Here is a 27,940-nt window from a genome sequence, read left to right on the forward strand (position 1 = left end):
CTAATCAGAGCCTTGCTTTCAACATTTTTAAAGTGAAAGTGGAAGTTAAAAAAAATTATATTTAACCTGAGATGCATTTTCTGATATGTGATTATCACGTTCGGGGGTTATAATTTTATTTAGAAAGCCTTTAGACACAAATGAGGATTTGTTGTTTTTCTTTTTTTTTTCCATTTTTAAACTTGTAAAACGTTTTTTTCCGGAGGTAAATTGCCTTAACTATAAAAATTATATCGTAGCATTGATAAGAACTTGCTCCTCTGTGGTGTTTTGGTCAAGAACGCTTGCCGCTTCGGTCCGGTTTCGATTCCCGACTCGTGGATGACTTTTTCTTTATTTCACATTTTTTTAGATAGTTTAGAAGAGAACTTTTCTCAGATTAGAGATTCTGCTGTGATCAAAAATACGTTTAAATCTTAAAGTACCTGAAAGCATTTATGAATGAGATTTGATATTTTTACTTTTGTACCATAATTCCTATAAAAATAATGCTCCGAAACAATAACGCTTTTGGACGGGTGGCAGTCAATATTTACACGGTTTTTGCACATTGGCACTCAGTGCTTGCAATATACGAGGGGTGTTCCAAAAGTAATGTCACTTGCATCGGTTCTCCTATACTGCAAATGTTCTGATCATTTTAACTTGCTCTGCCCTTCAAAATACTCTCCGTCAGCCTGAATACACCTTTTGAGCCGGTCAAACCTCTTTTGGAAGCATTGTTCATACTCTTCTATGGGAACACCCATCAGATACTGATAAACTGCAGATCCAAGGGCATTTCTCGATTTGTATCTCTTTCGAGACAGATGATATTTAAGTTTGGAAACAGAAAATAGTCACAGGGGGGCCAGGTCTGGCGAAAACGGAGGGTGTGGAAGGACGGTAACCTCTGACTCCAAAAACTCGGTCACAATGCGTGCCTTGTGAGCGGGTGCATTATCATGCAAAAGTCGGAGGTACTTAAGTCCTGTTTTGGGGCGGCGACCTTTGTAGTAGTTCTTCAATTTTCTTAAAACAACTTTTTTTTATAGAATTTTCCTATGACCGTACTGCCTTTTGGTACCGGAATTTGAATGATTGGACCCTTATGAGTGAAAAAAAAAATACATACAAAACCTTCTTCACCGTTCGTATTCGTTTGGCAATACTTGGGCGTCTCGCATTTTTGGTGACCCAAATTCGGTTGGAATACTTCCGCTTTGGTTCAAAATAATAAACCCAGGTTCCATTACCAGTAACTATATTATCAAAAACCTTTTTGCTGTATTTTAGGTACATGTTCAGAAGTTTTTTTGCCATTGTTACACGGGTCCTCTTTTGTTAATCTGTTAACAAATTGGGTATCCATCTTGCATTTATTTTTCTAAGTTTTAGGTGTTTTTCAAATTTCCATGAACTCGTGCTAACGACAAGTTTGTCAGTCGGGCCAATTGCCTTACGGTGAATCGGGCATCCTTTTTTAGCAAATTGAGGATTTTTTCGATGTTACCTTTCGACGTAGTTGTTGCAGGACGATCTGTGCGAGCAGCATCTTTGAGTTGCTGCTGTCCGGTCCTAAATTTAGCTACCCACCTACAAATAGTCCTATGAGACATTTGATCTTCCCCATAAATGTCGCACACCTCACGGTGAATATCTACAAGCTTCATGCCGAGTAGCGACCTTTCTTTTATGTAGGCCCTAATTTCAAGCACATTTTCAGCTCTTTTCCCAGTCATTTTGTGTAAAGTGTAATGAATACGCTATAAAGCAATGTACACTGTACCAAAGTCAGTGAACGTGTGAGCGCGATATTTACCTATGTTACGATTCAGTGATCGTTCTATCGACACGAGGTGGTTTTGTGTACACATGACACGATTTCCGCGAAATAAAACACAAATGACATTATTTTTGGAACACCCCTCGTATATTCCTGCGCTAGTTTAACATATAGCTATATGTTGCAGATGTGTATTTATTCAATTTTGCGAAAAGACAACAAAGAAAAAGTAGGATTATAATAAAACGATTATTATAACAATAGCCTATAACTTGGAAGTTGTATTCGGCTCTCATTTTGACAGGTCGGATTGACACGAGGCGCGGAAAACGCGGTCAGACAAAATCCAGTCCAGCAGAATACAACATCCCCAATCAAGCCACTGTTATAATAATCCTATTGTAACGATAGTCGCACTTTATTTTATCTGTCAAGCAAACCTGCAGGTGATGATTCAAGAATATAAGCAGTAGTATCGCCAGAAAATTCAGGAGCGTTATCGTTGTCGTCTTCTACCCTAATAGTTGTTGTTAAGGTGGTTGTAAAAGCCCCGTCACTAACTCTGAAAATAAAAGTGTGTCATGCGTTTTATTTTTCAAAAAAGCCTGAATATTCGCGAGATGGACTATATTGACTGTTTTTGCTTTTAGTGGAACTATTATTTGTGGAGATAGCTATTTTTCTTCCAAACAAGCTTTGCACACATTTTCAGATTAAATAATGACAACTTCAATTAGACTAAAAGCCTAAATGCGATTTACAGTGACAGCATTTACTTTGTCAGAATCAAAGTCAGTGCTATCATCACCCCATTTGATTATTAACTTATTATTAATATTTCATGTAAGAGCGAACAGTGATCCAGTGTTACAACTATCTGAAAAGGAAACTATGGTCAAATATCGTCCGTTTCATTTACTAAAGATATAAGCAGACAGGTTTAACTAGGTCTTCCAATTTGATTCAGGAGCAATACATTCCATCCGTTGCTTCCGAAAGCGCGTCCTGAACTTATTCCGAATTGATGAATGGAGTGCACCAAAACATTAAAATTTGAATAAATTTGTTCATCTTACCAGATTGTGACGAATAATTCCTTACGAAGCATCGTCTTTGAATCTTATATCATTATAATAATAACATTTTTCTTTCCCAAATATACTCGGTTCTACATAGAATATTGAATAGAACATAGAATATGGAAGGTTCTACATTCCTGTATTTATTGTTGTATAAACGTTTGCCCAGAAAGAAATGAATGTAGCTTAAATATCAGTGTAAAAAAACTGTCTATCTCCCGTCATATAAAACAAAGAAAATGAAATTTGATGTACGCTTTAAAAATTGCATAATGCTGTTCAATCATCCGAAAGTGTACGTTGACTTTTCTATCGAATCTGTCGGAAAAGAAGATCTGCAATTTATTCTGTGTGATACAAACATTAAGTGTATGTTTTGATGCAAATTAGCCTTTCCCTCTTAAAATAATGACAACTTACCCTAGAATAATTGAGTATTCAATTACAGCATTATCTGTGTCAAAATCAAAAACGGTTGTATTAACATCAGCTTTGACCTTTAGTTTATCCCCAACTACTTCAAACAGAGCCTTTGTTGTATTACTCTGAAAATATATAAAAGTTCATAAATAAAGATCAGGTCTTTAACTCTTTCTAAATGTGAAACCATCTAATTCTAAAGACCGTACATGGGTATCTATGCAAGAGAAAACTTTTGAAAAGCCATATCGCCTGTGGTACATTTTTTTCAGGTTCACATAAACAATTGTCAATTTCTCGTTACAACAAAAAGCCAAGAAAATTGAAAACAAATACACTAAACAAAATTTATAATCGGCTAGTTTCAATTCGTAGAATTTTATTACAAATGATGTATACTTTGTATGTTCCAAGCATAAGAAATTTTATTGATTTGTTTATGATGGGGACGTCAAAATGATGCGTGCAGGATATAATCTTATAATCTATAAAACAAAGAGTTATCGTTATTTGTACTTAAACTTTATACAAACATTCCAATAATATAGGTTTCTTTCACTGGTAGTAGATGCAGATGGAGGGCAACTGCTTAGCGCGTAATCAGCTACCCGAGAGCCGGATATTCCCATCCGCACCTACAGCCAGTGATAGAATCTTTTTCTTGCATGCCATATCCAAGAAACAAGAGTTAAAATAAAGTCAAACAGATGACTTTCTTTATAGCACCTTTTCTTAACGAAGCGTATTTAAACAAAGCGCGGGAAATCAACGTCCATCAACAGGAAAGAAGTCATGGCGTTTCAAAGACAAATAACAATGTTTTGTTCCGGTTTTGTTTTATTATTTCTAGCGTAACATAAAATAACGTTTTAGTATGAAGAACAAAGATGAACTATCGAGGTATTCGATTTTTATCTCGTTTTAAGTAATAAAATATAAATTACTGCATATATCTCTTTCATAACTGTAGTCTTTTATACGTCGTATAAAGCACGAGAGTCATCTTACACCCCGGGATGTAAGATGGAGTTTTCCAGCACCTGTAAAATCTACGGAAAAGTCTGGTATGCAAGAAAATCACAAGACCGTTGTTTAATATCAAAGTTTCTTTCAAAATAAACAGATGATCTTTTACACATGAAATTTTAAAGTGACTGTGACATTAACAGGAGCATTTTGAAATGTTTAGCAAGCAACTACATCTCAGGTGATGTACGTCAAATTGTCCATTTAGAATCAACGTATTTTTAACGTCAGCTCTGGCCCTAAAGTACTCTTTTAACTGGCTATTAAATGATCATTTAGACTGTAATAAATTTAATTAATTTAACGGACATATTAACGCTTTGGTCCCTGTTAGACAGTGACGTTTGAGCCATAATGAACACTAACACTTTCCTTTCGAGCCATCATTAATATTAAAATAGAAAAGTGGTTACTCCATAGGTCACTCAACTTACATCTTTTGCCATGTTGAACGGCAATATAAAAACTTTGGTGCCTGTTAGAATTGATGCTTTGAACAATAATGAACAGTCATGTTGAGCGCAATTAAACTTGGTGAATTTCATTTATGCAGCATAGTATGACATTATTCACTTTCTGAATATTCAAAATATTCTTTAAGAGATGTATTAAGGAGCAAAAAGATCCATTACTTAAACACAGTTTTCTTACAACATCGCACAAACACACACACGCACGCACGCACGCATGCACACACACGCACGCACGCACTAGTAAGAAAAAACAACACAGCGGGACATCTAACTTTTAAGGGCATGACTAAGCACTCTGTAAGACAAAAGTCCATTCCCATTCCCTCCGTCCATTTTGTAGGATTTAGGAGAAAAGCATCAAATAGTCTTGCACTTTATTATTCATTGCGCCACCAAATAGGAAAGCATAGCGATTATCTGTAGAAGGATCAATCGCCAAAAATTAACTGTGCTTAACGATTTTCGCATTCTATACTCTTTTGATAAATTTTTAACACATTTTACAAATATTTTATTGAAATAAGCATTGTTTGTTTTTCCAACCCTGTTGTAATATGTTTTGGTGATAAAAAGATTTCTCTCAATAAAATCCTCTAACTTTGAGCAAGATCTTGCAAATCCCGAGCCAGATCTTGCGAATGATACACCGTATGATGCCACTCGAGTGACAAATCAAACAAGGTGGGGTAAGTTGACAATTTCAAAATTAAAATCGTCTTTTTATAATATATTTTCGTCTCTAGATTACTATTCACAATTGTTAAATTTATGTCCAAAAATGACGCTTCTAAATCTAAGGTATTAGCCTTGTTAAGCTGTAGCTCCTTTGGATAAATGTGTTTCACCTTTTCCGAAAATATACTATATTAGGTTTTCCATATTAAACAATTTCATCCATTAAAAGCTTCAACAATTTCAAATTGTGTGTCAGTGGACAAACTAAGCAAGAAATTACGTTTATAAACGTATAATAGTAAATCAGCAATGAGTGAGGCGCAGTAAGTCGCCATCGGGATAGCAGTTACTTGTCTATAAGTTGTATTGCCATATTTAATAAATGTGTTATCTAATAGAAACCTTAGCTAATAAACCTTAGAGCTTCACCGACCTGGGACCGTATTCATTAAGCATCTTAAGTATAAGTTTTGACTTAAGTTGAAGATTTTACTTAAGTTTGTCGTGATTTCAGCTTAAGTCTAAGTAAAAAAGTCCTATTCATAAAACAGCTTAAACTTAAGATACGTAAGAAATGACTTAAGTCAGAAAACAAAATGGCGTCGTGAGTACGATTAAAATATTGTTTTCAGATAAAAGCACTTTAAACATTATTGTGCATGTTGTATCTGTCTGAAATTAATGTTGTTTTTTTTAATGTTTTCGTCCACAATAAAAGCCAAGAATTACTTATTAAGTTGTTTTATGAATAACAAATATACTTAAGTAAAATAAATTTCTTACCTAAGTAATTCTTTAGTAAATAATCAATTTTTTATTCTTAAGATGCTTTATGAATACGGCCCCTGATCACAACTCCATAGGGAGTATCTCTAATTTTACTGTAACATTTAGAAAAGAAATTCTCTAGTTTCACTACATGCCAGATAATTTACATTTTCTCTTGCAAATGTTTTCTCAATTAATGCTACCATGTTTTATTTAAGGAAATAATATTGTAAATTAGTATAAAGAGTAGAAAAATCGTATGTATTTTTATAGTCGGACATTTGTAATGTTTGTTTATTAGCATATAGGCCCATATGTTTATTTACTACGTGCGAAAATATTATCAAAATTGTGATTTTCCGATAGACTCCCATTTTGAAAATTTGATGTCAAAATTTTTCAAATAAGTATAGACAAAATCGAGCCCACAACCCTATCTTTTTTTATTTGCCAAATTTTCAAGGTATATTCTGAAGTTTTGAAAAATCAGTATTTAATAAAATTCTACATTATAGAAAAAATGATCTGAATACTAAGAACTAAATTAACATCTTCACTTACACTGTTATCCATATTGAAACTTAATAATGCTGCATCTGTGTCTGCGTCGCTGGCGTTTAATGTCATAACTTCGTCTCCAGCTTGAATCGTTTCACACATATATATTATTTGTAATTCCGAGTTATCGTCCGGGTCCGGGTCAACAAATTCAGGCGCTATAGTGGTGAATAAAGAAAATAAGTTTTCATTCAACTGATATGCTGCGTTCAATCTATTTGATCAAAATAATGCTTTCTTGTATTTTAGCACATCGTGATGTAAGCCACCATTGCAATTGAGACACCCATAGCGTTAACAAATCTCAGTATATTCATAATTCAGTTATTACTCACCACAGCTGAATACAACCTCATACAAACCTTTCCTGTAATAATAGTACCTGACTGACTTAAGTTCCATAACCCTTGCTTTCAGTTTGATGAAATTATGCCTTTGTCTGTACTTTGTCAAAACAAGTATGTTCTCGACTAACAGTAAGTAAGTATCTCAGTAACTACACATCACGGCTCAATCAAACTTAACACACTTCTTAGCAAAGGTGCGACCAGCTGAATGACGCTTGTCCCCAAACTCTTACTCTGAGTGTGTGTTTGGGTTTAGCGTCATTTACAATAATTTTACGTTCATATAAACGACACACTTCGGTGTCTACTTGTAGCACAATGCCCGACTGTGTTCCTGTATTTGTTTGTTTTGTCCTTGTGTGTGTGTGTAATGTGCGAGTGTTGTTCTTGTGTGCCTTTGGGGAGGCTGCGTTTTTGGAACGTGGCTTTCCCTGTTGGATATTCTTCCTTGTTTTTATATTGCTGCCTCATTGGAATACCATTCCGTAGACACATGACATAATACCGTGACATGATACCCCACCCTGTCATATTTTACTACAACCGGGCTGGCTAGTCCTGGCACTATCCTCTTCATGCTGGTACCATATTTTACGTCTTTGGAATTGAACCCATGACCTCGCGCACTCAAAGCGGGCGTTCTATCATTAGGCTACCGAGGCGGTTCAAAACTCTTAACTGTCAATTAAAGTAATAATATCCCATATATAGCATTATTTTGCTATTCTCCAAAAACGTCTTGTTCGCGATTGTCAGTGAGGTATTATCTAAGTAAATACACCTCACAACTGAATGAAACTTCGTATTTTTCCCATAATACCCATAGATTTACTAAGTTCAATAACTCATACTTTCATGTTGATGAAATCATGCCACTATTTTGCACTTAGCCTTCCTTTCTAAATAAAGTCAGATTTCAAGCTTCTGTTTGTGTATACATTTTGCTATTTCCTTCTGTGAAGTGGAAGGGATATAAAAATGCTGCTCATACAACTATGTGTACGTCTACCTGATTGACACAGACTTTTCAATCAAACCAAAGGCATTTTTACTCTAAGATTATTATTTTTACTGATACTTTCTTTAAGTATTTCGTGATCTTCCTCCGCCCGCATTACTCACCGCCTCACGCTTCCACTTCACAGTACCAACCACCCTTTTGATATTATCTCTTTTAGTATCACACCTCACCCATTTCCACTACAATCCAACACCAATCCTTAAAATGATAATTTAACTTTTAGGTTTTCTTGTTTCGTGATATTGTCCCTCAAGTATCCCTTCATTTTAACGTACCACCCAACCCCACCACTCCCTAACACCTCTCCCGCTGAACCCTTTACATTTTGAAATTTGACCTTAGTATCTGTAAGTCCTACCCACGCATCACCCAAAACCCAAAATATAAAACATGCTTTAGTTTCTTTTGTTTCTTCATACAGTCTCTTAGGATTCCATCTCCATCCCCAGAACCCAATTTCTTTAAATTGTCTCTTAGTATCCCGCCACCTATATTTCCCCACCCAAGCCCCCGGAAATTTATATACTTTAGTTTCTTGTGTATTTATGCTGGTTCTAAGCCCCCCGTCCCCAACCCACATTACTCCCCACAAACAGCCACCACATTTTGCAGTATTGTTTCTTATTTCACCGAACCCCAACCACCAATCATTTCACACGTTTACTGTAGTGACAGTAAATGACCCTTAGACGTTTAAGGCATTTACGGCTATGATAGTAAGCGTCCCTAGATATTTTGAGGCATTAACTGCCGTGACAGCAAGTGGCCCATTTTAAATTATTTACCGAAGTGACGGTAAGTGGTTACAAGTATTTTAGGGCATTTACTGCAGTGACGGTAAGCGGCTCCAAATATTTTACGGCATTTACTGCAGTGACGGTAAGCGGCTCCAAATATTTTACGGCATTTACTGCAGTGACGGTAAGCGGCTCCAAATATTTTACGGCATTTACTGCAGTGACGGTAAGCGGCTCCAAATATTTTACGGCATTTACTGCAGTGACGGTAAGTGGCTCCAAATATTTTACGGCATTTACTGCAGTGACGGTAAGCGGCTCCAAATATTTTACGGCATTTACTGCAGTGACGGTAAGTGGCTCCAAATATTTTACGGCATTTACTGCAGTGACGGTAAGTGGCTCCAAATATTTTACGGCATTTACTGCAGTGACGGTAAGTGGCTCCAAATATTTTACGGCATTTACTGCAGTGACGGTAAGTGGCTCCAAATATTTTACGGCATTTACTGCAGTGACGGTAAGTGGCTCCAAATATTTTACGGCATTTACTGCAGTGACGGTAAGTGGCTCCAAATATTTTACGGCATTTACTGCAGTGACGGTAAGTGGCTCCAAATATTTTACGGCATTTACTGCAGAGACGGTAAGTAATTAAACTAAGCTTAATTAGAAGAAGAGTAGTGGTCTGGTGGTTAATGTGTTCCACTCAAATCATGGGCCTTGCGTTAGGGCCCGAGATGGGTCACAATTACACCTTCTCATATGGAAACAGTACTGGGCTTTCCACAAAGCGGCTCGAAAATAGTTCAAAGAAGCTTGAAGATTTCATCACACTCTAGCTAAAGTAGTATAAAGTAAGTTTACTCACATCTTCGATTGAAGTAAACGTTTGTGAGAAGCTATTCATTCATTAGTTCATAATAATTCTTAACATTTATTAAATTATAAACGGGTGTAAATCTTAGGTTTTGTCACAAAATGGTATGTTCTTTCATGTATTCAAATTGTTCTGCAATATTCCAACAGTAATATATTTATCATATACGCACCTGCTTTAATGGTGACATTAAAGTCTTGGTCAGTAGTTTTAGGATCTACAAGTGCATTATCCGAAGCTGTTACTGTCAGTGTATAACTAAACTGCGTCTTAACGTCGAAAATAACACCAGCTGACACCTTTATTTTATCACCATCGAGATTGAACGCAGAAATATCTATACAAATTAAAGATAGTGGTTAAATTGATAAATCATTACTTACATACTGGATATTGGTGTTAGCGGTAGTTGTAGTAGTGGTAGTATTGGTACTGAAAGTAGAAGTAGATGTAATAATAGTGGAAAAAGTAGTAGTAGTAGTAATTATAATAATAATAATAACAGCAGTAGAAGCAGTAGCAACAACAGAATAACGAAGAATTCATTTTTTGTATACCGTGATGTACATGAAACTGTAACTATTTTAAAAGATAAAAATAAAACATATAACATTCTACATGTCTCTGGGGGTGGCAGCCAAAACAGTTTTGTTTTTCCAATTCATTTCAATTTTTTGGCAAAAAAAGATTTAATTACTTTTGGGAAAAAGTGTAATTTTAGAAAATTATATAAATTACACCAGTATGCAGTTTGAATGCTAACTCTCACAGAGACATCTTTATGTACATTACCCATGGCGAAAGCGGAAAATGCAAATTTTATAAAAAAAAAATAAGATTTTAGAGCTATTTAGATGCTTATACCTGCATGAAAATCTACTCTGCTGCTATCACCTGCGGAAAAAGCTACTCTGCTGCTACTGTCTGCTTAAAAAACTGTTTTGCACATCATCGATGTTATTACCTGCTTGAAGAGGCTTATTCGCTGACCTGCCACTACCTGCTGGAAAAACTATTTTCTGCTACTACTTGCTTGAAAATATAGTGTGCTGCTACTACATATTTAAAAAGCCATGTTGATGCTAATACCTGCTTAAAAAGCTTTTTTGCTGCCACTACATGCTGAAAATGCCATTTTGCTTCTTTTGCAACTACTTGCTTTAAAGACCGTTTAGCTTGTTTTGCTACTACCTGCTACTACCTGCTTAAAACAATCTAGCTTATTTTGCTTCTATGCCTGTGTGAAAAGAAATATTTCTGCTACCTGTCTGAAAAGCTATGAGGCTTATTTTGCTGCTACTATTTGCTTAAATAGCTGTTTTACCTCCAATACCTACTTGAAAGCTATTTTGTTTCTTGTACCTTCTTGAAAATGAACATGACTCTAAAGTACTCGTTGACCACAACTATCAACATCAATGAGTATTCACTACTTCAATAACTACTACAATAATTCAACAAAGAAAGTACATCAAACCAGCAAAATTATTGCCCAGTATAGATTAAATTTTTAAGAGTAAAACATGCCTTTGTCAGCATTTGGTCAATACAAAGACACAAAGTTCTGAACTAAATTCGCAAAATAAACATGGATCATAAGTTACCAGTCTATCTACAACGTAACAACCCCTGTGTTAATTCCCGTGTGTTTTACTACTGCTACTGCTACAGCTACTAGAACTAGTGCTACTACTACCGCTATTACCACCTCCACAACTACTACTATTACATGCGATCATATCTACCCGTGTTATCACCACTACTACCGCTATCAAGACAACTGTTACCACTGACGATACAACCGCCGCCACCACTAAGTACTACAATTTCTATTACTACCACAAATACCACCACAACACTTTTTCTACTACCACTGTCACTTAGATGTCCACCTCCATCTACAGCAATATCTGCCACTACCACTACTAACTATCATTTCTATTACTAATAAACCCCTAGCACAACCACCACCACCTACTACCGCTACCACGTTAACATTTCCACTGCCAACAAAAACAACAAACAACCAATACTTCGACAACTAATACTTCTTCTACCACAACTCATTTCAAAACTACAACCAGCACTTCTTCTGCTACTACCACTATCACTATAACTAACTCCGCCGCAAACAGCAGCAGCTGCAACAATAACAACAAAAACAACTACCACTTAGACTACCTTTACTTCTACTATCACCACTAACAACACCATTACTTTCACTACCCCACCGCCAACAACAACAACAATAACAACAACTACCAATACTAACTACTTCAAACACTTCACCTGTCCCGATCACCGCCACCTACTTCCGCTGCCACTGCCACTGCTACTCTGCTACTGCTACTTCTACTACTACTTCTACTACTACTTCTGTTACTACGACCATACCGCCACCACCACTTCATCATCAAAATGTAAAACATAGAAGGGCAAGTCATGTCTTTAACGTGAATTTCGAAAAGAAAAGAAAACTGGACACATGAAAAAAGTATCTAAAGTAATTAAAATAACTTTATGGAAAACAATTTAGGAAACGATATAAAGCCTCATGAAAACTGACAACATGGCTTGTGTGTGCCGCTGATGATGGTACATAAACATGTAAAATATTTACTTTACAGACAATGTCGATGTGGTTTTTGTTGGCCTTATTCATTGATGTAGACATAAAATGCATGTAAAATTGTTCCAGGTACGATTAAAGTGACGTGGTTGGTCTTTGCCGCTGATGTAATTACACAGACATTATAATAAAGTTATTTACCAGACAGGGAAAGGGTGACATTGTTATTTGTTGCAGTTTTGTCGCTGTCCGTCGCTGTAATGGTGAAAACTGTATATCCTGGTAAAGTAATTTTTTATTATTATTATAATCATTATCAACAGTATTATTGCGTTAGCTGGTTCTGTCAGTTATCATCTTATATTTGGTGTGTTTAAAGAAATCAAATGTAAACTGATGGCGTACTCTGCTCATTACATATTATGTAAAATACATGCTATTGACAGAATTATTTTCATGCCTTAAATCCGTTCCGGATCGGTCTTTTCTTTGATGGCTTTGAGAAATTATGACAAATCGCGATAATGCAATGAAATATTGTTGTTTAGTATCTGCTAATTTCTTTCTGTTTTTAAAACGTTTTTTTCAGTTGCAAATCAACAGTATCCATGCATTCCGATTTATAAATATTAAATAGATAGGTTAAAACAAGCACACAATTAAACAAGACATGTAGTAAGAAATATTCTGCCACATGGAACGACCGGCCCGATATTTGCACGTTTAAGGCTTGAACTTTATATAGAAAGATAGTTGCTAAAATATGCAAAAGTTTGTATCTAGCTGTCACAATTTACTAATTCATCATAAATCATATTCTAAAATATCAAGTAGTTCTAGCCTTTTACAGAAACCTAAAACTAGCGTGAAAAAATTCCTGGTATCTGTGATAGTAAAAACTGTCAGTCACATTTAATACATGTGTGATAGGATAACATGAATTCCCTATGAATTCCGTACAAACCTTCAGGAACGTCGTTTCTTATCTCTGTCGTAAACGTCCCTGAAAATTCAGGAGAATTATCGTTAACATCTTGTACGTCGATGGTTGTTGACAAAGTTGTAGAAGAACCTCCATCGCTTACTCTAAAATTAATGACTATAATTATTAAAGTGTTTTTCGTTCATTTTTAACAATCGCAGCTTTTAAAGAAGTAAATCGACAATTTAATATAAAAATGTAACCAGATAAAGAAGTTACCATACACCGGGTGAAGATTCTTAAGTATTTCGAACTACACTCAAATCTTGATAGAATTGTATACTTTAAAGCCTGTTTACGATTTAATATAGTTAAACCTGTATCACAAATTTGATGGCAAGACATAAGCATCTGTAAGAATCGACACGGTTCTCACTGAATAAGATTAAGAAGCATGACCAAATATAGTGTGTTGTTTGTAACCAAAGCTGAAAAACAATTTTTCAAGTAAGCTTATTAGCTGTCTCTTTGCCGTACATAGCTGCTAGAAAATTCATTTTTAAGTTACACAATCAACACTTCAAATTGTCTTTTGTAAAATAAGCACAGATATACTTCTAATTTTTGTACTTATTTTATAGCTGCATTATAAAATGTGTCGCTTTCTTATTGTTTATATAAATTTGCATTTGCTCTGTTATAATTGTAAGATGTATTTCCACGAATAACAATGTACACATTGTGTAACGCAAATAGATATGAGCTGGATAACCTAAAAAGAAATGTACGTTTAAACAGTTTTAGGCATTTAATTCTCGTTGTATTACTCAATTTCGTTTGCTAAGTCTGCTTCAAGTAAGTGAAATGATTCCTATCATGATGACCTTGCGAAAAATTATGGTTTTACGAAATAAATTTACCAAAGTCTTTATGCTTAAGGACGCTATGTGTAAATATTTTAAAGCAATAGACCCGTCATTATATGTATCCCCGAACTACGAATTTAAACGGAAAGCCATTTCATTTACATTGTAAAACCGAAGAATGCCGAACTGTCCTACGGAATTTGCCGAATATCAATACGGTTACCGTACGTCAAAGAGCACTACTGTTCTTCACTTTCCAGACTCAATTGAATCGATATTTACCTTTCAGAAGAAACTAAGCCCTGATGGATGACCATTGTAAACAACTTTGATAGATCTTAAGGAACAAGAAAAATATCTTTAATAAACGAATTCGTAGTGATCTCTCTCTCTCTCTCTCTCTCTCTCTCTCTCTATATATATATATATATATATATATAGTTATATTAATTATATTGCGCAATCATTTGAATTTGTATGGAGTATTCTACATTACATCACAAAACGGTTTGTAAACATACTTTAATTCTAAAGGATATGGTTAACTTAGATCAAAAATTCATCCTACCCTCATACAAGATATAGCAAAAAATAGGCCTGCCTAATAAACTTTGCTTTATCTAGTCAGTGTCAAGATCGCTTTTGCGGGAACTTTTGAAATCACATATTTCTTCAAAATTTTGCATTGAAACCATCACCATTGTATTGGAAATGTCTGAACTTAGAAAATGAGTGGTCAAATCAAAGGTTTTTATCTTGAAACGAAAAAAGTTATCGCTTTTTTTCACTTTTACAGCACTTCAGCCGGAAATTTTGAAACATTTTTTTTTCCGATTTTTTTCATTTGTATTGGAAATATTCTAACTAAGAAAAAAGTGGTAATATCAAAAGTTTTTATCCAGAAACAAACAAACAAAAAAATATTGCATTTTTTCAATTTTATCCACAAATTGAATTGTACTTACAAACGTCATACATGAAGTCAAGTCTGCAGCTGTTTCTATTTCCAACGACTTTTTCCCAATTTTCTGAGCAGGTAGGATAAATAGAATATTAGATTACTGTCTGAAAACGTTGTACTGTACTGTACTGTTTATTGTATCGTTTGATTGTATGTTCAATACATATTATCTGTACCAGGGCCGGTGGCCATATAGTAATAAAATGTTTGAGTTGAGATTGAGTTTGAACATTTAAAATTTATTAGGCTCGTCTACGAAAAAGTATATGGCTCGGCAGAGCCTCGCCTAGTATATTTTCTTCAATTCGCCTAATAAATTTAAATTTATCATCCAGTAACCTAATATTCTTTAAATAGTTTTAGTTAATATTTGGTCAACAATTACTAGCAACTTACTCTAGAACTATAGGGTATTGAAGCACAACTCCATCTTTCTCTACATCGAAATAGTCATTAGCAACACCAGCTTTAACCTTTAATTCTCTTCCGTTTATTTCGAACAGCTGTCTTGTTTCGTTCACCTGTAAATAATCGAAGTATACATAAAAGATTCGCATTAGAACAGAAACAGTGGAAATAGGGCTAATGTCGATTTAACGGTAATGCGGGGAATAAAAGACGGTTACTATTGTTGAATAATCGTAAGATACATACACTATTTTATGCCAAATTAAAGATAATTTTACTAACGTTTTTCATTAACTATCACGTGACATGTACCTCAGAGAAATAGTTAACGACTTTGTGTAATCATAAAAAAACGGCACCCAAATCGTTTCAAAAACATGTATGGCACTGACGGAAATGACAGGTAAAACGAAAATTGCGGCTACAAACGAACAGAAAAATGTATAATTTAGAATGTTTGAAAATTATTATAAGAGTTTGAGAAAAAAGAAATGAAGAAATACGCGTAGGGTGTTAAATTCATTTCACGAAATTAGTTTTTTAACAAAACAGAAATGTATGTACATTTCAAAAACGCATTTTCTTGTAATTCTCTAGTATTGTTGCAAAAGTTAAATTTAAAAAAAAGTGCTTTTAATGGAAATATGAGTTCTAGCAAAAGTTCCCAAATGAAGAAGAACGTGTACTGTTAACCTTTAGGTTGCTTGAGGCAAGTGATTCTGCATTTGCGACCAGTGCAGACCAAGATCAGCCTTTTCTGCACTGTTCGCTATTCAGTCAATATTTTTTCAGTGAATACCCCTCAAAATGATTGATGGCACTGCCAAAATTTAATGATAGACCCGTCACTTTTAGAAATTTAGAAGTTTATAGGTTAATTAAACTGCTAAGTTTATCATTCAATAAATTTCTTCCTATCAAACGTATATCAATTTGTTTTCAAATACAAGATAATGTTTCTATAAAGAACAACATGCGGTAATATCAATGCAAATATCCAATACATATAAAAACTAGAATAGTTTATTGATTTCTACTAAAAATATCACAACGCTCGACGTGACGTACAGCAAATACGGTTTAAAGGAGTTCGGTACAATATTTTTAAGTATAATTTAATTGTAATTCTAACATGGCTCGATTTGATTTTCTGATAAACAAAGAAGAAAATCAAACCGTTTATATTCTGGGATAAACAATGGTTGACGCGCGGACAGGTAAGAGAGCATTATGAGGGCATAAGACGACAAACCTCTCGAAGGCCTTGATTATTTTTTGTGTTTTTTTTTAAATGTGACTAGCAATGCTTAAGGAGGTAGGTCACCTTAATATTTGTATGTGCGCATGCCCAACCGGAAAATAACGTGACGATTTACAACGACGTTTATGACAATCTAAATGTGTTTGTATATCTATTTTTCTGAAAACAATCATGAACCTTTCTCCGATCTGATGCTTATTGGTTTAATAATGCTGAAATAATGAATAAATTACCACAGAAACGCTATAAAACATTATTGCCTTAAAATGACATCATGGACGTCATGACGTAACGTGTCAGTTACCGCGCAAAACTTTTATCTTGAAAAGTGCGTAATTCCCAGCAGTTCTTTTTATTTGAACTATTTTTAAACAGCCATTATTTGCCGAAATATTTTGCTGAGTCTTTCGCTCTGAATACTGATCAATATTTTGCTTCTTTTATGCTAGGTATATCGAAATGTTATGCTGAATGTAAGAAAATGGATGATGGTAACTGATGTTATTTGGATAACAGTTTGGTGAAAGATTACTTATTACGGCCATATTCAAATAAAAATTGGGCAGTCTGATTTGTAATACTTATTGTTCAGTTTCCGTTGATAATTTGTTACTTATATACTAAAACTAAGCTCTTAAATTGTTAAAATTTCAGTAGAAAATAGTGGTTTCTGAAATCAAATTAATGTTACCATGGAAACGAAGCCCGTGACCTATATATCTTAATTTAAAATTCAAAGGCGTTGACAGAGTGGATCAATTGTCTTCCTTATCGGTGAAGATATATTTCTATATCTAACTGAAAACAAACAAATTTTCTTTTTATTTTATGCTAATTGGTGAAGATCAACGAATTTTCTGTTTGTTACATGCTTACATATTCATATAAGACCAATACTGCATGATCATGATGATGATATTCGGTTTTATTTAGGCTACCATTTTACATATGATGCATTCGCTTAATTTCCATGGACACTCAGGTACATTGATATCGAATATTGGTGATTAGGTCCTTGAAATCAACACGACGCCATTTTAAAGTTTTTGTTTAAAAAATGCACAATCCGCGGCCGGTAGTTAAGTAAGCATATTTAAAACTTTTCGGGTCAATGCCGTCAGTTCGTTGAATTACCGGAAGCTTGCTTTGGGCTTAGGCAGTGTTGCATTTTCCATTACTGCTCATGAACAGACTCGATCAAAGCGAGTCTGCAATTTTCACTGTTTGCCTTGTTCTCGGTGCTTCCGAAGGATCTACTTTCCAGATTTTATTTACTTCAAAACAGCGGGTGTTAAGTGCTGTGTGGCGGCCGTAAAAAGTCGCCCCAACTTCATCTCAGTGTTGTTATATTTTCTGGTCCTTCGGGATCATTGATTACAACTCATTTAGATTGAAGATTGAATACTGCTTAAGCCGGTGCTAGGGGGCGTGGGCAGTGTTGCATTTTCCATTACTGCTCATGAACAGACTCAATCAAACCGAGTCTGCAATTTTCACTGTTTGCCTTGTTCTCGGTGCTTCCGAGGAATCTACTTTCCAGGTTTTTTTACTTCAAAACAGCGGGTGTTAAGTGCTGTGTGGCGGCCGTAAAAAGTCGCCCCAACTTCATCTCAGTGTTGTTATATTTTCTGGTCTTTCGGGATCATTGATTTCAACTTATTTAGATTTGAAGATTGAATACTGCTTAAGCCGGCGCTAGGGGGCGTGGGCAGTGTTGCATTTCCCATCACTGCTCATGAACAGACTCAATCAAACCGAGTCTGCAATTTTCACTGTTTGCCTTGTTCTCGGTGCTTCCGAGGGATCTACTTTCCAGATTTTATTTACTTCACAATAGCGGGTGTTAAGTGCTGTGTGGCGCCGTAAAAAGTCGCCCCAACTTCATCGCAGTGTTGTTATATTTTCTGGTCCTTCGGGATCATTGATTACAACTCATTTAGATTGAAGATTGAATACTGCTTAAGCCGGTGCTAGGGGGCGTGGGCAGTGTTGCATTTTCCATTACTGCTCATGAACAGACTCAATCAAACCGAGTCTGCAATTTTCACTGTTTGCCTTGTTCTCGGTGCTTCCGAGGAATCTACTTTCCAGGTTTTTTTACTTCAAAACAGCGGGTGTTAAGTGCTGTGTGGCGGCCGTAAAAAGTCGCCCCAACTTCATCTCAGTGTTGTTATATTTTCTGGTCTTTCGGGATCATTGATTTCAACTTATTTAGATTTGAAGATTGAATACTGCTTAAGCCGGCGCTAGGGGGCGTGGGCAGTGTTGCATTTCCCATCACTGCTCATGAACAGACTCAATCAAACCGAGTCTGCAATTTTCACTGTTTGCCTTGTTCTCGGTGCTTCCGAGGGATCTACTTTCCAGATTTTATTTACTTCACAATAGCGGGTGTTAAGTGCTGTGTGGCGCCGTAAAAAGTCGCCCCAACTTCATCGCAGTGTTGTTATATTTTCTGGTCCTTCGGGATCATTGATTTCAACTTATTTAGATTTGAAGATTGAATACTGCTTAAGCCGGCGCTAGGGGGCGTGGGCAGTGTTGCATTTCCCATCACTGCTCATGAACAGACTCAATCAAACCGAGTCTGCAATTTTCACTGTTTGCCTTGTTCTCGGTGCTTCCGAGGGATCTACTTTCCAAAATTTATTTACAACACGCTGAAGGTCAGATAACAAACCCCAAAAAACATGAAAAACGTAAACAACTGGGGAATATCCGAAAGTCCTCGGAAAATCAAGCTGCAGAATTAAATATCATCAGGGATTTAATGAAAATATTGGTCTAGGAGCTGTATAGAATAACGATAGAAAGTTGGAACACAACTGGCTCAGTGGGAAAGAATTTCGACGAAAATGCTGGCATATTACGTAAGGTTGAGTTGATGACTTGTGATAATAAACTAAGACAACAACCAACTAAATGTGTTGTCGCCAGTAAAATCTACATACGATAGTGATGAACCGATGAAAAGTGGAGGAAGCACGTATAGCTATAGCTAAATGTATGGCAAGGCCAAGCAACCAAGGCAAGGTAACATTTCTAGAACATTTACTATTATTTCTTTTGCAAACTTTATTATAGCTAGCCTGTCCTATATAGGATTGTCTAGCTGTATATGACTCCTGTATGGCTTGAATATAAGGATTATCATAGGGTACCCAACAAAGGGAGTTAATTAAAGAATATATTTCAAGGGAGATAATTTTATCTGAAAGAAAAAAGAAGTTCGGCACTATGAGTGATACAAAGAAATATCTCAATGATATTTTTCAATATTTCACCATGTAACATAAAATAAACTGGTCTATTTTAGAAACACAGCTTTGTTTTTTTATCTCTATTTCAACAATATCCATGAGAATAATAACTGCATGCACAATGATTTTTTTTCAATGAAACATAAATCACATAGCTGTAAACATATTTTTATATATATATACAGTGACAAAGTATATTCATCTAAGCAGACTACTAGAGTCAAATGGTTCTTCATGCATATATATTGTTCAAATGTGTTTGTTGCATTTGATCATCATGAGGCGTTGAAATGTCTTAACACTTTCCAGCGATACTGAACAGCCGTTCAACAGGGGCATAGGTGGCAGGTACAACAAGGAATTTTCTTGCTAGACATGCAAGTGTTGGATATTTGTCAGCATTGTCCTTCCAGTATTAGAGCGGGTCAATGTCAACACATTCTGACATTAGGTATCCAATAATTCCCTGCTTGACAGGATTACAACTACCAGACATATGTCTGCACTTCTTGATTAGTGTCATAAAGCTGGAGTCCATCATCATCAGCTTTTGATTTTGTGAGGTGGGGAACTGGCATCATCATTATTAGCAGGGATGTATATTTTATTCAGCTGTATGATGTCCTTTGAACCGTTTGCAAGCAATCATAGCAGACTCTAGTGTCCAGTCCAAAATAAAATGTCCCGTAATTCCTAAATAGCCTTTCATTTGGCGATTTGACCAAAGATCAATAGTCAAGCACACGCTTTGAGCAGTTTGTAGTTTTGACTTCAGGTTAGCCTGAATTGCAGCTGATTTCTCACGTAAAAGTGTTGAAGAAAGATGCTTCCTAGAGTGAACTTGGTACCTAGGTTCAAGCAATTTGAGCAGTGTTTTAAACTCGCTACTTTCTACGGTAGAGAGCGGTATTAGATTTCCAGCGATGAAATGAACAAGGGCATTTGTAATCTCTGGCGAGGATCTTTTGCAGCGTATTTGTTGGGGGATGTTGATTTCATGAACGTGTTGATTGAGGGTTGGGCAGGGGCAGTCTCCTCACTGGTGTATAATTTACTTCCCATGTAAATGTCTCTGTGTTTTTTCTGAAACAAATTTGTCATAGTTATAGCAAATACAACAGAATCATATATTTAGTACACAGACAACTGTAAAGTGTAAAGAAACTTTTGGAGGCTAGTGTATATAATTCATACTTGTTTCATGCAATGTAAGAGTTACAAAATTAAGCTGGTGTAATATGTATTTTGAAATTAACAGACTACATTAGCATATAAAAGATGATGCTCTTACCTTCAAATGAGTTACAAAATTCGACGTTGTTTCAACATTTCCAGATATGAATTATTTACAGTGCTTGCACTCTGCTTTTACAGTTCCTTCGGCAGGTATATTATCCGGAAATTGGAAATGCTTCCTAGCAGCCATACTAACAAGTCTAAACTACTTTGGGTGCAAATTATTTTATAAATGGCACAAATATATTTTCAGGCAAAAGAATTACAAAGGACTAAACAATGTTGACATCTGAGGAAGATTAGTATACAAGAATGTACCTTGATTAGTGTTAACTAAACTTACCAAATCATGGCCACAAGCAAAGAGCAATTATGAAATTCAGCCTTATTTCTTGAATAAATAGGGTGTTTTTCCCCATATTAACTTTACGATGAATACTTTTTAGATATGGTAAAACAATATGATATACTGTTGTTTTGTGAGACTTGGAACGCAAAGTCAATTAATATTAATATTACCGGTTTTGAGGCCTTTAATTGTCCCAGGCCGAAATCAAATAAGTCTGCGAGAAGGAGTAGCGGGGGCGTTCTTGTTTATTAAAGATCATACTTGAGTGATAAGATCGACCTTGTAAAAATGCATTCTAACGGTATAATATGGTTTAAGCTGAAAACTGGTGATAAAGACATATACGTGTGTACATGCTACATTCCACCGGAGGGCTCAACGGTTTACTTGAATGATAAATCTAGCTTGTTTCAGTTTGACTTTTTTGAACAGCTATCAAATGACATTCTTGCCTTTAAGCTACTTGGTGATATCTTCCTGTGCGGCGATTTAAACAGCCGTGTAGGGTTAATTCCATATTTTGTTGTTGATACACAATTGTGGCGTTTTATTGACTGTCCATCTAGTGATAATTGTAATGAAATACCAAGTCGAAATTCGACTGATAAGGGAGTTAATACATTTTGGTCACAAACTGTTAAATCTTTGTAAAGGAAATGATCTTTTAATTGTAAATGGACGGTTAGAAGTAGGTCAGTGTTTTATCATAACGTTGGTAGGGGCAGAAGCGGAGCCAGTGTGGTGGATGATTATCTCATTACAGAAGAAAAAACTTTGACTATATTACATATATGAAAGTGATGGACTTTACAGAGTTTTCTGATCATTGCCCTATAGAGTACAATATTAAATGTTCTTTTTATAATACCACGGACGATGAAACGTTATCATATACGAAATTGTGCTGGAACAGTAACGAATCTCAATCATTACGTAACACTCTAGAGTCTAACAGGTTCTTTGAATGATATCACAAATAACATAATTTATGATGTAGGTAATTTAGATGAAAATATGATATTGTTTACAGATGTTATTGTAAATTGTTCCTATCAAGTTTTTGGTAAAAAGATACATGTCAGACATAAGAACAAACCGAAAACGAAACCTGCTTGATTTAATGATGAGTGCCGGGAGGCAAAAACTGTTTTCATGCGTGATAAGCGTAATTTTAAATTCAATAATACTGATGCAAATAAATTTAGGTTTGTAGAAAGCAGACGCTTGTTTGCAGCTGTGAAGCGAAAGGCGAAACGAAATTTTAATTATCATGAAAAGACAAAATTATCTGATATGAGTAAAAAAGCACCAAAGACATTTTGGAAAAAGGTTAATCAGTATCGCCACGGTAACCAATGTTCGAAACAAAATATTGAGGTATCGGAATTTGCTGTTTTTTATAGAAATTTGCTAAACAGTGGGGGAAATAACGTTTTCCATGAAAATATTGACACTATTGGTGATATTGTTAACGAGGAAAGTACCGATAGTTGAGACAGACCGTTTACTGTGGATGAGATATCTTAAAACTATATCTTCACTAAACATAAATAAAACACCTGGTTATGATGGTGTAGTATCAGATATTTTTCATTGATACAAAAACTTTTATTACACCTTTTCTTACAACAATATTCAATAAATTATATTCAGATGGAATATACCCACTCTGTTGGTCTAGGGGCGTAATTGTCCCTATCCATAAGAAGGGAGACAAATCAGATCCAGCAAACTACCGAGGCATACATTAATAAGCACAATGGCTAAAATATTTTCATTAACTTTACGAAATAGGCTTAACAAATTGTGCGAGGAACAAGAAATATTTAGCGATTTTCAGTTTGGGTTTAGGAACAAAAGAAGTACTGCAGACTGTGTTATTATTCTACATAATATTATACAAAAGTCGTTATCCAAGAAGCTGCCTTTGTATTGTTGCTTTGTGGATTACGATAAGGCTTTCGATACTATTAATAGACAAGCTCTTTGGTTAAAGTTATTACAAGTTGGAGTTAGTAAAAAAATGTTAAAAATGTTAAAAGCAATTTACTGAAATGTATCTGCTTGTGTGAAAGGTTTAAATACAGTTTCGGATTTTTTCGAAATGTCACTAGGTCTAAAACAAGGAGAACCTCTTTCTCCTATTCTATTTTTACTTTTCGTGAATGACGTAGCGTCTAATATAGACTTTAACACATTGGCCGACGACGATTTGAACCAGCTAAGTATTTACTTACGTTTGCTGATGACATGGTATTATTTACTACATCACCTGAAAGCCTACAGGCGCACACTGATTCTCTGTATTTGTATGCGTCACAATGGGGTCTTAAGATAAATATTAATAAGACAAAAGTATGTATTTTTAGTAAACGTACAGTTAACATGAATTTTGAATGGCGTATAAATGATGAGACTTTGCAATTGTAGACTTGTTCTGCTATTTAGGGGTACAATTTAGCCGGAATGGCACTTTAAAAACGGCAATTAAATGTTTGTCTGAACCGGCTTTAAAAGCCGTGAGTGGATTGCATTCTATTTTTTTCAAGATTAAATTTAGATGTTAAAACAAAATTAAGTTTATTTGATAAAATGGTTTCACCAATTCTATTATACTGCTCTGAGATATGGGGAATATACAATACTTTAGATATTGAGAAGATTCATACACAATTCTGTAAAAGAATTTTAGATGTGAAGTATCAGAAAATACTGGCTTAAAGTTAAGTCAAATCCTAATTCTATAATGTACAGTATATTTGACTCAGTAAAAAGATTTATTGATAGTGCTAACTGTATACCATGGGTTAAAGCGGTGAAAAGAATTCTTGATAGCATAGGATATAGTAACCTTTTGGATAACATAGATATCAATGTAAACTATTTCCCATTATTTCAGAGGAGAGTAAGAGATCGATTTATCCAAGAATGGCATGGGTCTGTATTTAGCTCTCCGAAACTTGAATATTACATTAAGTTTAAGACAAATTTTGAATTTAAACCATATCTATCCTTTATTAATGATGACTATCTAAGAAGGTTATTGACTTGTTTTCGACTTTCTTCACATTGCTTAGCCATAAAAACTGGCAGATATACTGGAACTGAAAGAAATAATAGAATATGTGAAAAGTGTACACACAATTTAGTTGAATCAGAATACCATTTTCTAATGACATGTCAATATTACAGAGAAATTAGATGTAGATATCTACCAACATTTTGTCAATCTTGGCCAACTATTGAAAAATTTATTAACTTAATGAAAAGTGAAAATCTAAGAACAGTTATACGCCTTTGTAAATATTTAAATTATGGATTTAAGAAACGCGCAGTACATTTTGATACTATATTGTAATGTGTTGTTTTGTTTACAGATTGATATATCATATATATGTGCATGCTATGTTTAAATTACATTTTGTTCTGTTCATTGCCAAAACCATGCGAATGATGATTGCAATAAATTATTATTGTTGTTGCTGTTGTTGTATTAACTTTTAAATCTCCATACAAATTATTGTATGGTGATTTAAAACTGTGCCCTGAGTATATAAAATTGAGCTCTAAGTTTGTAAAAGCCATACAAAATATGTACAGCTGTGTTAAAGCTGCAGTAAGGTATAATAATCAGTTTTCACCCAGTTTCGATTCAAATATTGGTGCAAAACAGGGAGACCCTAGCTCTAGCCTTTTATTTTTATTCTTTGTGAATGATTTAATCATTAATATTAACGGAAATATCGAAAATATATTTAATATAGTGATTTGAAATTATATATGCTTTTATTTGCAGATGATAGGTCTTATTTGCACAGAAGCCAGAAGCCCTACAGTTATTGCTTAATGATCTGTCTGCTTATTGCGACACTTGGAAACTAAAATAAATACCATTAAAACAAAAATTATATTTTAACAAGGTAGACACACAATTTATAACTTCAATTTTAATGGGCAAATTTTAGACATTGTCAACTCCTTTAAATATCTAGAAATATATTTCTTCAAAAATGGTCACTGGTTTCGAACACAAAATCATCTGGCTAAGCATTCATTATTTGCATTGCATAACTTATTTACAGTATTTAATCAAGTAGAATTAAAAGTACAAGATCAATGTAAATTATTTGATAGCTTGGTTGGTTCAATACTTAACTATGGCGCGGAAATTCATGGATATGGTGAAGGAAAGTGTATTGAAAAAGTCCACTGTAAATTTCTGAGGAAAATACTCTGTGTTAGAAAATCCACCAACTTCGACGGTTTATATGGAGATTTAGGTAGATATCCGATGAAAATACACCGAAAAATAGTAATGATTAGATATTGGATAAAAATATTAAAATCGATGAAAATTGTATTTTAAAGAAAATCTACACTATGTTAAAGGAAGATGCAAATAATTACCTTTCATACAACGGTAAAAATTGGGCGTATACGATCAAATCCGTATTAAACGAAATAGGAATGACAAATATATGGCTAAGCTAAGATAATATGTGTTTTAACTTACAAGTTATAAAACAAAGAATACTTGCCATATACAAACAAAGCTGGTACTCAAACAAATAATTTGAGCAGGTTGTCATCATATAGTTTATTTAAACATGAATTTGAACAAGAAAAATATTTAAATACTATAAATATTAATAAATATAGAATAGCGCTAAGTAAATTCCGTTTGTCATCTCATATATTTTGGAAATAGAAAAAGGTAGGCATGAAAATGTCCAAAGAGAAGAAAGAAAGTGCCGAAACTGTTCTATGAATTTGATAGATGACGAATACCATTTTTTATTAGTATGTCCAAAATACTATCAGTTGCGTCGAAAATTCTTCAAGTCGTATTTTTGTAGGTGGCCTACGCTACAGAAATTTGAAACCCTCATGTCCGCTACAAATAATAAAGTATTGATGAATCTAGCAAAATATTTGTACTATGCATTAAAAGAAAGATTGTGATTTTGCATTTTCATTGCGAATCCATTTTATATATTCTGTGCAATTACCATTTTTGAATAAGTATATGTTTTGCCTATTCATTCATTTACTCATTGTTCAAAACAACTTCTATGCAATGTACTTTTTTTCAACATTGTCACCACATTTATTTCCTAGTAGCGCTGTATCCGAGGTAAATGTGTCTCAAATAGTGATGTTCATTCATTTCTCATTTTTCAAAACAATTTCTACACAATGTACGTTTCTTTTTCTACATTGTCATTACACTTATTTACTAGTAGCGTTTTATACGAGGCAAATGTGTCTCAAATATTGATACTTCTAATAATGTTTTATTAACGGCTATTAGAATAATGTCACATTATTCACACTTTGTACTTGTTGAGGTGTACAATTATTGCTAAGTTTTTGTCAGCATTTGACCGTATTCATATTTAACACTCAGATAAAAACTTCCACCGTTTTCATCAGTATGTGTATTTTTCAAATTTGAATTACGTGCCGCTTAATCGCTGTCATTTTTAAATTTAGCTTGAAACAAAATCGGGTGATATGAATGAACTGAAGTATAAAATATTAAAGATTGGTACCGTTTCCAAACTTTTATGCAAATATTAAGAACCTGGGTCCCTCGAAACATGATCGCTAAGAGTCTGTTTTAAAACAGCACTATCAAAAAAATAAAAAATATAAAAAGTAGAAAATTAATATGAATAAACTGGAGGGGGCGGGGATAACAATGAGCATTCGTGTTTTGATGAATAATTGCTAAATTCATTTTTTATTATTTTAATCATATTTGATGGCTCTTTGTTTCATACATAAATTAATACAAGCATGTATTTTTAACACACACACACACACACACACACAAAACCAATTAGGGATACAGTTATCTCAACATTGGCATATACAGCCATTCCCACAATGTTAACTTTCATCTTATCGGACCGAATGATACACTGGTTGGGGCGTTCGACCGTCAATCCAGTGGTTTGGTGTAGGCACATACCATTGATTTTAAATTATGTTTCAGCAATATTCATCAGCAGGCAGGCCCTTTTGTATACAACTGTAAACTATCTTTACATCAACACAATTTTAAATACAGATAAATACAGATAATAAAGTAAAAGAGTAGACTGTCCACTCGACTTACACTTGCGTCCATGTTGAACGTTAATGTTGCGTTATCGGTATCTGCATCAGTGGCTGAAAGTGTAAGCACTGTTTCGCCTGCTTGAATTGTTTCTAGTAAAGCGATAAGGTGGCCGTCGTCTGCATCGTTCGGGCTAGGCTTTACAAACACGGGAGCCTCTGCTGTAATGTGTAGAACCGTTTTTACATTATTTTGTGAACTGGCATACCGACAGCTTTTACATATAGAAAATAGATTA

The 27,940-nt window shown here is 34.6% G+C and overlaps 1 protein-coding gene across 3 annotated transcripts in view; it reads right to left on the reverse strand.

Annotated features, from left to right (window-relative positions):
- The window catches only part of LOC123547536 (protein dachsous-like), a 128,843-nt gene that overhangs the window by 76,158 nt on the left and 24,745 nt on the right, over window positions 1–27,940 (reverse strand). For all 3 annotated transcript variants that reach the window (XM_053551794.1, XM_053551795.1, XM_053551796.1), the window contains exons 11-18: window positions 27,703–27,863; window positions 15,464–15,588; window positions 13,283–13,404; window positions 12,520–12,597; window positions 9,922–10,086; window positions 6,768–6,922; window positions 3,265–3,389; window positions 2,206–2,327 (exon numbers count right to left, since the gene is read on the reverse strand). In XM_053551794.1, the coding sequence (XP_053407769.1) occupies window positions 2,206–2,327; window positions 3,265–3,389; window positions 6,768–6,922; window positions 9,922–10,086; window positions 12,520–12,597; window positions 13,283–13,404; window positions 15,464–15,588; window positions 27,703–27,863 (1,053 nt within the window). The remainder of the gene's footprint in view (window positions 1–2,205; window positions 2,328–3,264; window positions 3,390–6,767; window positions 6,923–9,921; window positions 10,087–12,519; window positions 12,598–13,282; window positions 13,405–15,463; window positions 15,589–27,702; window positions 27,864–27,940) is intronic.

The sequence above is a fragment of the Mercenaria mercenaria genome, chromosome 9 (genome assembly GCF_021730395.1).
Source record: "Mercenaria mercenaria strain notata chromosome 9, MADL_Memer_1, whole genome shotgun sequence".
NCBI lineage: Eukaryota > Metazoa > Mollusca > Bivalvia > Venerida > Veneridae > Mercenaria > Mercenaria mercenaria.